General features: G+C 32.0%; 2 protein-coding genes across 3 annotated transcripts; both read right to left on the reverse strand.

Annotated features, from left to right (window-relative positions):
- Window positions 1–4,501: 4,501 nt before the first annotated feature.
- LOC105773437 (phosphoinositide phospholipase C 2) lies at window positions 4,502–8,437 on the reverse strand. The gene is made up of 9 exons (XM_012595351.2): window positions 8,039–8,437; window positions 6,888–7,084; window positions 6,508–6,643; window positions 6,194–6,427; window positions 5,868–6,091; window positions 5,648–5,765; window positions 5,369–5,512; window positions 5,183–5,269; window positions 4,502–5,082 (listed from the first exon to the last, which is right to left on the reverse strand). Exons 1-9 carry the CDS (start codon window positions 8,333–8,335, stop codon window positions 4,783–4,785), a joined length of 1,737 nt encoding a protein of 578 aa, XP_012450805.1. The 5' UTR covers window positions 8,336–8,437; the 3' UTR covers window positions 4,502–4,782.
- A 2,341-nt stretch (window positions 8,438–10,778) lies between these two features.
- On the reverse strand, window positions 10,779–14,564 carry LOC105771549 (phosphoinositide phospholipase C 6). 2 transcript variants are annotated; one of them, XM_012592992.2, is made up of 9 exons: window positions 14,008–14,564; window positions 13,626–13,816; window positions 13,402–13,537; window positions 13,138–13,320; window positions 12,808–13,013; window positions 12,547–12,664; window positions 12,263–12,412; window positions 12,037–12,123; window positions 10,779–11,354 (listed from the first exon to the last, which is right to left on the reverse strand). In XM_012592992.2, the coding sequence occupies exons 1-9, from the start codon at window positions 14,431–14,433 to the stop codon at window positions 11,061–11,063; spliced, it is 1,791 nt and encodes a 596-aa protein (XP_012448446.1). In that variant the 5' UTR covers window positions 14,434–14,564; the 3' UTR covers window positions 10,779–11,060. The 2 variants fall into 2 exon arrangements, with proteins under 2 accessions (XP_012448446.1, XP_012448445.1); XM_012592991.2 differs by having other exon boundaries at window positions 13,102–13,320.
- Between the last annotated feature and the right edge of the window lie 2,057 nt (window positions 14,565–16,621).

Consider the following 16,621-nt stretch of genomic DNA (forward strand, 5'->3'; position numbering starts at 1 on the left):
TTATGATTTTCATGTACGTGTATATACATATTGTTTTATATTTCGTTTTTTACAAACGTATAACTTTTATTATTCACTTTTCATATTTTCATTTCTAGCATATATACATCCTTAAGCTTTAAAAATGCATGCATACGTTTTACATACATTTTATTTCCTTTATTCTATCTTTTATCCTTTATATTTTTATACCTTATATTTTATATATATGTGTTTATACATTTTCTTTTAAACATATACACATCCACACGTTTTATATTCTATTCTCATAGTTTTACGTTCATATATATATATATGCATACATACATATTTTAGTCCTTATACGCTCATATTTTATATATATTTTGTTTACATAGTTTTTATAAATAAATATGTATATATATATATATGTATGTACTCTCAAATTTTACAAGGCATATGCATTTTTTTCCTATTTTTGTACATATGCATGTTTTATGAAATATACGTACATATTTTTGGAGATTATTATAAGTTATGCTATGCATGTTTTTATGTATATTTGTGTATGTGTGTTAAACATACGCATGCACATATTTTCAAATTTACTTGTGTATTACACTTATATATATTTTGTAAATATATGCATATTTATAATTTAAATTAGAGTACGTGTTCCATGTTGCTTACTAACATTTTATCTTGCTTTTAAAGAAGACATATTTTGGTTTTGTCAAAACATTAAAATCATCATATTTTATAAGTTTTCAAAGTATTTGGCGTTCATGATTCTCGAGAAAGACCGTGTCCTAACTTACTGGATCGCGATTATTTTTCAACGAGTTTAGAAAGCCAAGTATTTGTTTTGCAATAAATTCACAAATTTTAAATAAAAAGCTTATTCTCGTGAATTCAAAGTGTTGGGTCCTAACTTACTGGTCATGACATTTTCTTCTCGAAATAAGAATTTTCAGAAACAAAAAGGCGATATTCGGGAATTTTGAAGATTTAAAAACATTGTGCCCTAACTCACTGGGTGTAGTGTTTAATTTCTCTGAAATAAGAATGTCCCATTATTTTGATTCTTTCATGAAATAAAAAGTTTTCTTTTAAAATCTTTTCAAATTTTCGACATCAAGACATAAAATAATCAAATTTGGTACCGATTTTTGGGCGTTACGAGGGTGCTAACCCTTCCTCGTATGTGAATCGACTCCGAACTGTTTTCTCAAATTTTGCAGACCAGAATTGTTTTTATGGTGAGCCGATCACACCTTAATAAAGGATCGGTGGCGACTCCAATTTTTGTTTTTTAAAAGTCGACAACTAGTTTTTGTTTTCAAAAAAAACGGTTTCGACACATGTAAAATAGCAAACAATTTTCGGGCTATAAAAGCCCTATTTCATGTACTCAAAAGGGGGGGGGGATTTTTGGAGTGTAAAAGATAGAGAAATAGACAAGAGAGAAATCAAGAGAAAAACAGAAAATACAAAGATTTTTTTTCTTAAGGTGAATCGGGTTCTTGTAGTTTTTTTTTTCCTTTTCTTTTGCGTTTTTATTTTTTAAAGAAGTAACAAAGAAAAGAAGAATGGAAGCTTACCTCTCTGGCCGGAAGCGTCGATCGGCGCCGTCTCCGTCGCGATCGGAGCTGTGGCGCATGGTGGAACGGCGACGCGGCGGCTTGGGTATAAAACCCTAGCAGAGAACAAAAAGGGGGGAGGGGTGCAGCAATTTTTTTGTTTTAAAATGAGTTATGAAATTTTTAAAAGGAAAAATTGGGTTTTATTGAAACCTCAAAACGGCGCCGTTTTATCCAAGCCTTGACCCGCGCGGTGACCCGACCCAAAGGGGAGGATCCGCGCGTTTTGGCTTTAAAGGTTTAATTCCTCATTTAGGCCTTCCCTTTCGCAAATGTGTTCCAATTAAGTCCTTTCTACTTATTTTAAAATTGGGCCGCATATTTTATGTTTGTTTCAATTTAGTCCCTCGTTGCACAGCGTTTTGGAAGGAAGGGATAATTTCGCTTTTGATCCTCCACTGTTACGCGCGCGTTCAAGTCGATCTTTTTTAAATTTATTTTAAATCAGCCCCCCATTTTTGTTTAAAATTCAATTCAGTCCTTCTCCTCATTTTTTCTTTTTTTTTTATATATCATTATCTTTTTTGTACTATTATTATGCCATTATTACTATTATTATGTTACATGACATCATTATTATTGCATTGTTTTCTATTATTATTACTACTGTATTTGCTATTCATATGCACGCATATTTTTATATACAATATATGTGCATATTTTAATATATACTTTTAAGGGTTTTAAATTTGCATACATTTTACGCATTCATACTTTTTTTTTACTTTCCTTTTTATACTTTATATTATATATATACTTACACACTTTTTTTTTTGTAAATATATACATATACATTTTATTTTGTAAATATATGGTACATGCTTTTATATTTATTTTATTTTCATGATTTTCAAATACATACATGCAGTTTTATTAGATTTTGATTGACATATTCCATTTCATCTTTTTATATGTATCTTTGTATATGTGTGTTAAATATATGCGTATACATATTTGCAAATTTACTTGTATATTGTACTTATATATATATATTTGTAAATATTTATTCATATTGGTCTTAAATTAAAGTTTTGTTTCACACTATACATTAACTTTAACATGCCTTTTAGAAAACATATATTTTGGTTTTTCAAAATTTTTGTTTTAAATCATCATATTTTATAAATTTCCAGAATATTTGGCATTCATGATTCTCGAGAAAGATCGTGTCCTAACTTACTGGATTGTGATTATTTTTTCGATGAATTTAGAAAACCAAGTATTTATTTTGCATTAAATTCGCAAATTTCAAATGAAGCTTATTCTCGGGGATTCAAAATGTTGGGTCCTAACTTACTGGTCCTGATATTTTGACTTCTCGAAATAAGAATTTTCAAAAGCAAAAGGCAATATTCGAGTATTTTGGAGATTTAAAAACATTGTGCCCTAACTCACTGGGTGTGGTGTTTTATTTCTTTGAAGTAAGAATGTCTTACTATTTTGATTTATTCATGAAATAAAGAGTTTCCTTTTAAAATCTTTTCAAATTTTCGACACCAAGGCATTAAAAAAAATCAATTTGGTACCAATTTTGGGCGTTACGAGGGTGCTAATCCTTCCTCGTGCGTAACTGACTCCCGAACCTGTTTTCTCAAATTTCGCAGACCAAAATTATTTTTAAGGTGGGCCGATCACACCTTAATAAAGGATCGGTGGCGACTCCAGTTTTGTTTTTTAAAGTCGACAACCAAAATTTTTGTTTTCAAAAAACGGTTTCGACAATAAAAATATAATAACAAATAATATTTGATGTCTATTGATATGGATATTATTGTCAATGTAAGAGGACTTGGGTTTGAATACGCTAAATCGCACTATCCTCCTATTTATAAGTTAGGAAGGACTAGAAGTACTCATAAGTCGACTTGGGCTGGGCATAAAATTTTGTCCAAGCTTGGCCTAGATAAAAATACTAAAACTCCGGCCTGGCTGAACTCGTATTAATTTTTTATATAACTTTTTTTTAAAAATATAATACATCAAAAATATTAAAAATATTAAAATAAATATTTTCCAAGAAATTGAAAATAAATTAAAAAATGTATACTTAAATAACACTAAGATATATGCAACTTAATAAGTAAATGTCTTTATATTAGTAACAAAATTAACAATAACAACAAAATAGTAGCACTATAATAATGAAATGATAGCAAAATAGTGAAAAAAACAACAGTTCTTTTTGCAAATTCCGGTCGGGTAGGACTTGGGACAAAAAAGCTTTACCTGAGGCCTGGCCTATTTTCTAAACAAGTATTATTTTTTTGTCAAAGTTCATTTTTCGAGCCTATATTTTTATCCAAACCCTCCCATTTTTCGAGCTGGATGGCTCGGCCCATGAGCAATTCTAGGAGGGATTATGGGTAATTCTAGGCATTGTGTCAAAAAGAGCAGATATAATTAGAACTTATAATGAAATTGTTCAAAAAAACATTAAATTAAAAGAGAAGGATTCAAAATGAATAAATGTATAAAAGTTGAGGGTTAAATTTGTTATTATACATTATATATAAACACCAAAAAAACCATTTAATAGTGCAATTTTAATGGAGAAACTGTTTTGCTTACAATGACTAATTTATCTATTTTTCAATAAAAAACTAAAATGCTATCCAAAATATAGTAAAATGGGTTTTGTGGTAATTTTACCCATAGTATACCAGATAAGAGCCAAGTAATTTGACTCGAAATTGAAATGTGGATGGTAAATTTGCTGTTAATTGCAATTATAAATTTGATAATATATTTACATATTTAGTTTTTATTAGTTTTATATTCAATTTATAACAAAACAATAAACTAATATAATTCGCATATTCAGGTAAAATTACTCTATAACAAGTTTATGTACGTCAGTACGAGGTATATGTGACACCAATTTTTAAACAGTAGCATGCAATAAATTCGAAAAACATTCAAATACGGGATTATTTCATTTGCTAATTAAACAATAAACGGTAAGATTCGGAGACATAATTACAAACATGGCTAATTACACACGGCAATGATAGAAGCAATTCGAGAAAAAGAAGGAAAAAATTAAAAATATCGCACCCCAAGTCCGTGTAATATAAACAAGCAGCAAACATGTAACGTATACGGTAAAACTGCACACAAGCTCACATCCCGTCAAACAGATTGAAGGTTGGTTTGGAAGTATGGACCAGAACTCAACTTCGGGTGCCTATGGGTCGAAGAATTCAAAGCGCATGAGGAGCTTTACAGAGCTGTATTTCTCGCCCTTGCGGCTGTTGAGGGGAACTGCTCGGATACCACTTCTTAGCTCCGAAATTGGTAGGCATGTTTGGCCTCCAAAGTCATCCTTTTCAGACATGTCGTATTCATGCACTTCTACCCGAAGTAGAGCCAGTTCGGGGACAGTTAGACAGAATTCGAATTCCTCGTTCCAACAAGGCACCCAATTGTCTTCTAATGTCTTTGTTTTCTTCATCACTGAATCGAACGGAACTCCAGCAATCCCCACCTGGGCACAAATTAATCAAATTTCAAGATGAATATCGTTATTTTTACACTGATCGGATTCTACCAGAGGTATTGCCGGATATGTAGGTTTATTAACTTACCCTTGCATAAAAGTCCGGAGGAGAATACGCATCAAAATGAGTGTGATGAAAATCATAATACCACCCTTCGCCCATATACATAGTTACCTTCCGAAAACAAGATCGAGAAATTAGCACTTGGAGTTTTTTTAAAAAAAAAAAAAAAAGCCGAAGAACTCAGATCTTATGGGCATAAAAGACACTAACCTTCAAAATTTTTTTAACCGGTAACTTGACATTTGGATCAAAGACTTTGTTAGGATTCAATAGGAAATCGGGTTTTTTCAAGTATCCGCATCCCCCGTTGGCTTTCAACATTCCATGCATCAACCATAAAGATCTTCCATAACCCTTTTACATGCCAACAAGAAAGTAACCAAATCTTAGGATTCACGGAAGCATACTAACATACATCGACTTAAGTAAGCATTCGTCTAATTCCACTCTAATATTTGAGCAAGTCTAGGATAATCAACAGCATTTGACCTGCATATTAAATGCGACCATTTGAGCTCCATGCATCCATCCGATTAATGGGTTGTAATTGGAAGAGTCGACACGTGTACCCCTCGGATATACCCTAAGAATATTCCGCTGTGTAAACCTATAGCAGTACAAACAACAGAAAAAGGGAAATTTATATATAGATATAATCGAAAAACAAATAACAATTAGTATGTAATTTGCCAAATTGTTTACGAAATACCTGACAATTTCTTTTCCGTGAGTAATCGCAGCTTTTTCAAGTTGTTGCTCACTCATGCTAAGACGTCTTACTTTATCGGGATCCACCCTTAGACACTCTTCTAATCCTCCCTTTGGCTTTCCGGCATGAATAGCAATTAAACGTTTATATTCCGGTGCTAAAGCATGTTGTGACTTATCTCCATCGTCATCGAGATCTTCCTCATCTTCTTCACCCAAGTCATTCTGTCATAAAAGATTAAATGGGGTAAGTGAATTGTAAACTTTACTGGTACAGCTAGTAGTCTCGATTTGAAGTATTAAGATCACACTCAGGATCTTACAGACCTTGTAATCGTCTTTGAGAAGGTCCGGAACTTCTTTTCCCCAAGCTTCTTCATCACTAGCCTTAACCTTCTCTGGATCGTTCTCATTTTCCTTAACTTCTTTGGCCTCAAGGTATTCCTTTGGAGGTTTAGTAGATATGATTATGCGTCCTTTCAATGATTCTGGAGACGGGAATTCCTTCAGGCATTCCGAGCCAGGTGAAAACAGGATGTCTCCAAAGGTTTGAGTCACCATCTAGAAGTTAGCCACAGAAGCTTAAATTATGGTAACACTAGCCATTTAAATTTCCCATCAATAAGCTCCAAGAGACTCACCTCAGCAACTTTAGCCTGAAGATCTGGGGTAAGATGATCTTCTAGTGTTATAACAACCGGGTATTCCGACGCAACAAAAGCATACTCCTTAATAGACCTCAAACACTTGATGAGTTCCACCGGAGTAGTCAAAGTCCTACACGAAGAAAATTATTCATTTTCCTCTTGAACCAAAGTTGCTAATTTTAAAACATAAAAAACAATTAGCTACAGTCGAGGGAGCTCACATGGTTAGTCGAATTAGTCATGTTTTTTCATCATAGAACAAGCCCGAGATACCAGCTCAGGTGAATGAGCAAACCGTTATAATGAAATTACGAGTTCGGTAAACTATTTATTATCATTTCACAAAATGATTTGCAGTTTAAGAATATATATACCTTCCATGAAGAACATCGACATTATCTTTCGTGGAATTTGGCCATATATCTAATTCTATCACTCTCACACCTCTCTTAAGTGCATTTATGATTGGGACATCGCTGCAGTCACTACTGAGTTGATTCCCAGTAAGATAGGAATTGTGACCGGTATGTATGAAATAATGTGACAAAGGAGCATTCATATCATGGTGGACCTGAATACAAAGAAATGAATACGACATAAACGACAATAGCACAAAAGTATAGAATATCGATGAATTTGTTTTGTGAACCAAATTACAAATTGAATGGTGAATAGGGGTATCACGAAAACTCGGATGGGAACAACAATCCTAAATTCATTACCTTCATTGAGACAAGTTCAAAAGCATGTAACGGTATATTTTAACTACAAGTAAAAGCATTTTCCGAGAAATCAGGGCATTTTCAAAGGTATGAAAGCAACAAAGCAATTCAGCCAATATACACCAATTACTGAGCTGAAAATAAGTAATTAGTTTCATTTAAATCCCATACAAAGATACCGAATTTTCCTACTCAAAGGTGAAACCCAAATAGGAAATATAAACTCAAATATCGTATATCCAAGACTTCCTTTTTATCCCAAATTTTCTCAGCAACCAAACACAAACATTCAAAACCAATTAAATTACAAAAAAGGAAAACTAAACCCTAAAAACAATATCAAAATTGGAAAGAAAAAAGAGTATAAATTATAGGATTAATCGAGTTTAAGTGAAGTATGATAATCTAGCTAGCTCGTGCAGCTCGATTTTTATTTCGAATCAAGCTTGAGCTCTAAAGTAAAACTCAATTGAGCTTGATCCAAGCTTCTAATTTGAGTCAAACTCGAGCTTTTTACAGCTTGTGTTCATCTAAATTACAATTTACAGCCCTAACTCAAAAGTAGAAGGATAAGAAGAAAAGTTCCCAATTTAAGTTCAGCTGAGTTTATTGCAGAAAACCCAAATAGGAAGTAAACTCAAAGATCACATAGTATTTAAATAATTCCAATTTTCTCCCAAATTTTCCTAGCAACCAAACAAAAACATAATAATCTAAAGTGGAACCAAACCAATCAACATTTCAACCACAACTAAACAACAAAAAAGAGAAAAAAAAAGTTGTTTTTTTAAGAAAGAAATTACCCCAAGAGAAGCCAGAGGAGGATTGATATCAGCAAAGAGATACTTAAAAAAGCCTTCAAGATTTAGACCCTTTCTATGAAAATGCTTAACACTATCAACAATTTTCTGAGCATCTTCTCTGGTAGCCTTATCTTCTTTCTGGAATTCAACTAAGAACCTGTGGAGTGCATCAATGGACATCATCCCATTCTCAGAGTACTGCTCAAACACCCGCTTGATCTCCTCTGGTGCCTCTGACACTGCAACCCTAAACCTCCTCCTGAAGCAAAAGCACACCTTGTATGTTTGTTTCGACATTGGGTTTCCCCTAAAATTCCCAGAAAACAACCTGCGAATCTGCACTGTCTGGATTTTAAGTTCCTAAACTGCCAAGGTTTGTTCTTGTTGTTATGCTTATCATCTTTCCTTTTTTTTTTTCTTCCCAGAAAAGTAGGATGAGACATGTTGGGTCCCACAGACAGTCTTAATTCGTGGACCCCAGTGGACAGTTGGCATCGCCATGGTTACTTACGTTTATATGATTTCACGATTTGTCGTCTTTAAGCTTTATCTCTTAGTATTTCATAAGCCCAATGAGATAAGTTATGTGAGATTTTAGGTTAATTTCACAAGAAACCCTTGTCTTATTATTAAAATTTTAAATTAGTTCTCAAACTTTAAAATATTTTAATTGAATTCTCATTGTATTAATAGTGTATCAATCGGGTTCTTATGTCAATCTAATCATAAGCTTGGGCGTTAAACACCAGCTCGGATCTAACATGGAGCATATTTAAGATACATGAATTAAATTTACAAAATCGTGTACACTTATTGTATGGACAGCTTAGATTTGACGTGTTAAAAAATAATTAACCTTCCTAAATTTTATTAACGCTATTTATTTTTAATATGTTAGATCTGAATTGTTCATGTAATAGTCGATAGGTACATATATTTATAATTTGATCCAAATGTTCTAAATATGCTTCACATCATATCCAAATAAAATATTTGATTGGTTCAATATTAATATATTTAGGATTCAATATCATATCCAAATTCAAACAACCATAACTTTAAGTCTCTACATTTCATACATTTGAAATTTAGTCCTCCTACTTTTATTTTTAAGAATTTAATCCTCTACTTTTAGATTTAAAATCTACTTTCAAATTATATATAACCAAATAACAATATAATTAAAAAGTTAACAATATTAACTATTTGAACTAGGTAATAACATTATAAAAATATAGGGACCAGACTATGTTAGAAATTAAAATATAGATTAAATATCAAATTTCACCATATTAAAAGGACTAAAACTGAAAATAAACCATTTTTTACATCAAAAAGAGTGTGGTGATGTGTGCCACGTGTCAGCGTGACTTTATATATATCTTAGGTATAGAGATTGTGTTTGTCCTTTTATTTATAATTTATTTATGGACGGATTCTGTTATTTTTATTGCTGGCTGAGGTATACCGTTTGGCTTTTTTTTCAACAGTGTGAAAGACGTGTCTTTTTTATTAAGTGTAAAAGGCGTGTTTTATTCGTTTTATTAATCAATGTATTTTTTTAACATAAATTTTATTATATGTCTTATTCTTTTTAATATAATACCTAAATCCATAACTTCTCTCTAACTTGACCTATTTATGAGTCGGGTTATTTGTTCAGAAGCAAAGGCCAACTTGAAATTTGAAAAGATTTGGACAAAAATATTAGGTCCGAAAAATAGACTTAAACAAAAAAAAATTAGGTCTGTTTAAAATATGGGTTGAGCTCGAGTTTGAACATTTAAGGTCCGAGTTTGACCTGACCTAGCCCGTTTTTAAGTTTATTATACTTTATATTATGTTATTTTTATATATTATATAATTTAGAACACATTAAAAAAATAAAGATATACTAAATATATAATACTATCTAATATAAACATTAAAATAATATTAAGATGGCTATATAAAAACTTTCAATAAATAAAAAATATATAAAATTTTATTAAATATTAAAATAAAATCATATAAATATTTTTAAAAAAATTAAAAAAATCATATAGGTGAGCCTAAAATAGGCTTGGGTTAATCTTTTGTAAATATAAATTAATTTGGATAAAATTTTAGACTCATATTTTAGGTTGGACAAAATATCATACTTAGGTCTGACCCGACTTATGAGCACCTCTAGCTCAAACCTTTAAATAAAAGGATAATACACTTCAACACACTCAAACTCACATTCTCCTACACTGACAACAATATCAATATCAATTGAGTTAAGACAATAGACTTAATTAATGAATTTTTAATATCCCTATTTATTATCTGCTATATATATATATATTCTTCTTTGTTTCTTTCAAAGAATATTTTGGATCTTTCATGAACTGGAATGATTAATCTTATGAATTGATGACTTTCCAAGTTTAAAAAATTGTTTTTATTTAAATGAAGGGTAAATTACTAAATTAGTTCATAATTTGCTCAAACTTCAAAACCACATCCAACTTTCTAGTACTCATAAAATATATCATAAACGCTATGTGTAATGAATAATATTTTAATGCTTTAGTTTGACCTATATTTCTATTACATTCTTAACGTGCAAAACATTAAAAATCAATAAAATCCTTCATGATTCATGACTCAAATTTGGAATTAGACAAATGAGAGAACAGAAAATAATCTTCAATTTCCTTTTTATTTCAAAAGATTGAAAGTACAAGGACTAAAATTGAACAAATCGAAAAGTAAAAGGATCGAAATTAATCAAATTAAAATACATGGACTAAATCCATAAACTTTTGTAAAGTACAAGGACTAATAACAGAATATAGCCAAATAATTACAATTGAAAGAAGAGTGGCGTGTAAAGTTTCTCATCATTGCTTCAAAGGAGAGCAAAAGAAACATGGACATTTTAACATTTGATAACTTTTTTGCATATACATATATATTTATATGTATGTATATGCATTCTCTTCATTGTGGTACAGAGGGTTAAGGTTAATGAATTAATTGATAATGCTACACTATTTTATACAAACTCAAACCTCATTAGCAGCCTTACATTTTTGTGTTTAACTCCCTTCTTGTCATGCAGAGGGACGGACCGGAACCCGGTTCTTAACTCTGGTACCGGCAAACATGTTTGGCCGCCAAAGTCGTCCTTCTCCGATATGTCGTATTCGCGTACTTCAATCCGAAGCAGTGCTAGTTCCGGAACAGTTAAGGGAAAAGAGAATTCTTCATCCCATACTGGACACCAATCATCTTCAATTATCTTGGTTTTCTTTTTAGCTTCATCTGCTGGCACTCCCACAATGAATATCTGCCATTATTAATGTTATATAATCATCATTTATGTCTCATAAAATTGAGGGACCATACTCAATTTCGGGTATAATTTTGTTATAATATTTCCCATTACCAACCCGAAATCCGAATATAACCTAGACTACCGACCTGCGGCCCACACATTAGGGGCTAGCGAGGAGAGATCGCAACCCTAGTTCGCATGTCCCTAGGTGTTCACAAGTAGAGGGTGCGAAGTCAAGCGAGTAAACCAGCTAACACGTGTTAAGTCTAGAACAGCATATGTATTGGCATGCATGGAACCTACCTAGGACATCACTTCGATGAACAGTAACCATGCTTTATAAATACCCGATTCTCCTCACCTTGAAGACATACAACAAAAACACTAAACAAATTTCAAGGCTTTATTATGTCTTTAGAAGATCATATCCAAATATGCAATGAATACGGAAACTTTAAGAAAAAAAGAAGAGCCCTAGCAACATAGTTTGCAACTCATTCCCTGTGGCTCGTGTTCAACATTGTGTCCAATACGTATTCATACATAGATATAATGACATAATCTTCTAAAAACCATTTAAATAAATAAAGTTTTCAAAAAAATTTATTATATTTCATTGAACACATACTCATAACTGAAACTCGTATTTACATCCGAGTAAGATAGGGTAAGTGGGCTAAAATGGTTGTCAAACCTTTGTATAGAAGTCTGGAGGAGAGTATGCATCAAAATGTGTGTGCTTAAAGTCCAAGCGCCATCCATCCCCCATATATATTTTCACCTGTTAAGTTACAGAAAAAAAATCATAACAATATTTGAGTATATTCGGATATATTCGAATAAAGATATAGAGATGAGGCGTTGATGATATTCGTATTAGGAATATACAGTATCCGAATCCAAGTAATAGAATATTTTACCTTTAACGTTTTCTGCACAGGCAAGAGTGTTGCTTTGGGATCAAACAACTCGTCAGCTGATCGAGTCAAAATATCAGGTTTTATCACATAACCACATCCTCCGTTGGCTCTAAACATGCCATGCATCAACCACAGTGATTTTCCATACCCCTGATAAAAACAACATTCATACCTAGTTATTACAAATGTTTTACAATTTACACTATCATCATCAAAGATTAAAACATATCCGATCTATGTATTCATATCCAACACTTATAACCAAATCCAAATAACAAGCTAACCTGCATGTTAAATGCAACCATTTGAGCTCCGTGCATCCATCCGATAGTTGGTTTGTAATTTGATGAGGTAAAACGAGTACCCTTCGGATAGACTCGTAGGATATTCCTCTGTGTAAACCTGAAAGTGTTCGGAATTATTAATATATGCTCAACTTTTTAAATTCTATTTGAAGAATTATATCTTCATACTCATTTGAAAATGTACCGGACATGGATATTTCAACAAAAAAAACGAAGAAAGGAATGTTGATATATAGGTACCTTACAATATCAAGTCCATGAGAACCGGCAAGTTTTTCAAGCTGATGTTCACTCAAACTAAGACGTCGAACCTGATCAGTAACTTCTTTTAATGCGGTCTTTAAGGAACCCTTTGGCTTTCCTGCATGTATGGTTATTAAGCGCTTGTATCCTGATACCCCGGCTTGCAATGACTTAAAGTCTTCATCTTCTTGATCACTCTCACTCTGCAATGCCATTCATATTAACTAATGTTATCTCATTATCTGAATTCAAATCTGTATTTGTAGATCCATATCCTAATCGAACACTTACACTAGAATTCGAATAACATAGTAAATTTCTGCTTACTGCGTCTGAGTCATCCTTTGGGGATGATTCGTCTTCGGAGGCGTCCTTCGACCTGACCTCTAGATATTCTTTTGGTGGTTTCGTTGAAATCATGATTCGGTATTTCAATGATTCCGGTGAAGGGAACTCGGTTAAGTCAGATTCGGGATAGTACAACATAGTTTCGAACGTTTGAGTGATCATCTACAAAAATATATGATTGAAATCATTTCCGATCATCGTAGAAAAATAGAAAACTCGAAAGGGAAAAAATGGAAGACTAACATCTGCAGCTTTAGCTTGCAATTCTGGAGTAAGATGATCTTCCAATGTAATAATAACTGGATAAGGGGAACTAACAAAAGCATACTCTTTAATGGATGTCAAACATTGGATAAATGACACCGGAGTTGTCAAGGTCCTATAATTTCATACACAAGAAGATACTGTTAATAATTCTGGTAGACCTATTCAAAGATCTGATTATGATTAACTCAAGCTTACATTACCTTCCATGAAGGACAAGAATTTCATCTTTAGAGGGCCAAAGATCAAGTTCGATAACTCGAACACCATTTTGCAAAGCCTTGATAATTGGAACCTCACTACAATCACTGCTGAGTTGATTCCCAGTTAGATAGGAATTATGCCCTGTATATATGAAATAATGCGACAATGGTGCACTCATATCATGGTGTACCTGCAAAATGACATTTCATTTATCACACCTTTAAACCTATTAAATCAACAAACAACTTAAGGAATTTTGTATATTTGAAGGGTTTTTAAAGAATCATGTTTTCATTCACACAATTCGTCGAACACAAAACTTCAACAAACAAAAAATGGAAACAACAAAGATCCATGATTGGGAGAAAGAAAAAAGATGACCTGAGTACGAATGGGGCCATTGAGATCATCGGAAAGCAAAAAATGAAAGAAATCTTCAACATTGAGGGTGTGTCTGGCGAATTTGGTGATATGGTGTCTCCTGTTCACAACCTGTTCAATGATATTCTGAGCATCTTCGAGTCGGGTGCTAACCTCACACTGGTGGACCGACATGAACCGTCTAAGTTGCTCGGCGGTCATATGTGTGGAACCATCATCGGTGAATAAAGAAAAGGCCTTGTTGACGTCAGAAGGTGGCTCCACTTCATTGATCTTGAACTTCCTGTTGAAGAAGCTGAACATCTTGTAATTGTAGCTTCCACTTTCAAGGCTACTTGACTTCTTCTCCCTTTCCTTTTCCTTCCCCATTCCTTTGTTTTTGTCGTTGGATGTTACTCCTTTCTGGGATTTTTTACTCTTTTTCATGAAGGAAGATTCAATGAAGAGACTTGAGAGAGATTAAGAGTTTTTTTTTTTTTTAATTTTTAATTTTATTATTTATTTTCCCAGGTCCTTGGAAAATGCAGCATTTCAAGCTGGATCGTTCGAGCTTAACGTTCTCTGTTTCCTCTTGTAGCAAATAACGAGAATCGGACATTGTTTTATAATAGCGCCATATTTTTCTTGTTTTTGTTTTACTTTTTTTTACGGGTAATAATTTTCATATTAACTTTGATACGTTAATTTAGTTTTGCCTGTATTTCATTTTTTTTATTGTTTTATGGTTTAAATGTTGTTCATTCCTAAATCGAGTCACCTTGTAAAATTTGTATGATTGAATCGAGATTAATTTGAAAATAATTGTAATATTAGAAAGGAAACCTACGAAAACAATTTGCTGTATTAATTGGCATAAGAAGAAATTCTGAAATCTGTATGGTATAAAGTTCATTGAGTTTAAATTCAAAAGCAACAAACAGATTTTAATTTGGACCACTGTAGACCAAGATATAAATAATTTAGTTATTACTATTCAAGTGAACAATTTTACTAAAATTACATAAATAGTAAAGTTGGAATTAATGTTGCATATAGGCATAAAATACTAAAAGCAATAAATTCTCGTATAATTACATGTACATAAAGGACGAAAAAGAAAAATAATAGAAAAGTTCTAATGTTAAGAAATTGTTGCAAACAATGCATTTATTAATACATAAGAGAAGTTCAAATGTATTGTCGAGATACTAAGTGAGTGCTTGTTATAAAATGAATTAAGAGAATCTTAAATGATTGATAAATAGAAAGAATAAACTATTTTTTATAAGAGTAAAGGATTTTATAAACTATGTTACCTTTGATCGAATAACATGTTATATTATGTGGACTTGATGTATAATGAATTGGATAAGTTAAAATTTAATTTCTGGACAACGATTTAAGTGAAAAATGTTGAAAAGTGGAAAGGAGCACGTCGCGACGATCATTCAATTTAGTAAAGTCAGCGAGTGACATCGTAATGTGGAACCCCGACGTTGCGACATCACGTAAAATTTTGCAAATTTTGAATTTCAATCCCAATTCGATCTTAGATTGTGTAGAAAGCTATTATAAATCATATATGACTCAGAAATAAATATGAAACATATAGACTCAAATTTAATTATGCCTTAAAATGAATTGAATTAGATTATAATTGCTCTAGCAACAATTATAGCATCTTGGTCTCTAGCTCACGTCCTCCTACATTGATAACAACGTTCATGCCGATCGAGCTTACACTCAATCGGCTCTTTTGCTGGTACTTTACAACATTGTATATGCAAATAATTATATTTATTCAATATATACATAACTTGATGTATTTATTTCTTTAACAATGTATTTAATTAAATCAAAATTAGAGTTCCATAAAAACATTTGGACTACAATCAAAATTTCATGTGTATAATTATACAAAATCAAAATTCATATCTCAAATAGCACCTAAATTCAACCCGATCCAACATAAAAAATTGACCCGTCTCACACGAAATCCAATTTCAAAAAGAAAAAAAAAACCCACTCCCATGGGATTAGATCAAAATCCCATTTATTACAGATTTGTTTTTCTCTATATTATTATTCAATACATATTTAATCACCGTTCACAAGTTGATTTTCATATTTAATAAGTCATGGTCGTTATATTGAATATTAATGGACGTGAATCTTAACACAAAATTTAAAATATCCGAAATTCAAAATACATAAAAGATAATTTAAAAATATTCGTAGTAAATACACACACTCGTATACGATCCTCATACCAAAAAACGTTAGTAAAGATGGAAGCTTAATCTACAAGCAAAACTATTCATCTAGAAAAAGAAGCACTTTTCAGTTATATGGCCATCATTAAGACAGCAAATCGAATTGACTGACCATACAAAAAGGTACATAAAATCCAACTTTATCTCCAACATGTTCCGGCAAAATCTCAGTATCTACAACCTCCTTCACTTTCTCAAACATGTTTAAGCAAATCTGAATTTAAAATCCAGCATTTACAATTCCTTTCACTGTCTCAAACATGTCTAAACAAATTTCAAATAACATCCAAATCCCGGAAGGATAGTATGAAACATGAATGTTATCATTTTTTAATAATTTGATGTCACGTCAGTAAATTCAT

This window comes from Gossypium raimondii, chromosome 6 (assembly GCF_025698545.1).
Source record: "Gossypium raimondii isolate GPD5lz chromosome 6, ASM2569854v1, whole genome shotgun sequence".
Classification (NCBI taxonomy): Eukaryota; Viridiplantae; Streptophyta; class Magnoliopsida; order Malvales; family Malvaceae; genus Gossypium; species Gossypium raimondii.

Excerpts from the sequence above, each read along its gene's own strand:
- LOC105773437 (XM_012595351.2), bottom strand. The coding sequence starts at position 8,335 with ATGTCGAAACAAACATACAAGGTGTGCTTTTGCTTCAGGAGGAGGTTT. Across the intron at positions 6,428-6,507 it reads TTCAGGCTAAAGTTGCTGAG|ATGGTGACTCAAACCTTTGG; the intron begins GTGAGTCTCTTG and ends GCTAACTTCTAG. Across the intron at positions 5,766-5,867 it reads CACGGAAAAGAAATTGTCAG|GTTTACACAGCGGAATATTC; the intron begins GTATTTCGTAAA and ends GTACTGCTATAG.
- LOC105771549 (XM_012592991.2), bottom strand. The coding sequence starts at position 14,433 with ATGAAAAAGAGTAAAAAATCCCAGAAAGGAGTAACATCCAACGACAAA. Across the intron at positions 13,321-13,401 it reads TGCAAGCTAAAGCTGCAGAT|ATGATCACTCAAACGTTCGA; the intron begins GTTAGTCTTCCA and ends ATATTTTTGTAG. Across the intron at positions 11,355-12,036 it reads CTCCAGACTTCTATACAAAG|ATATTCATTGTGGGAGTGCC; the intron begins GTTTGACAACCA and ends TAATAATGGCAG.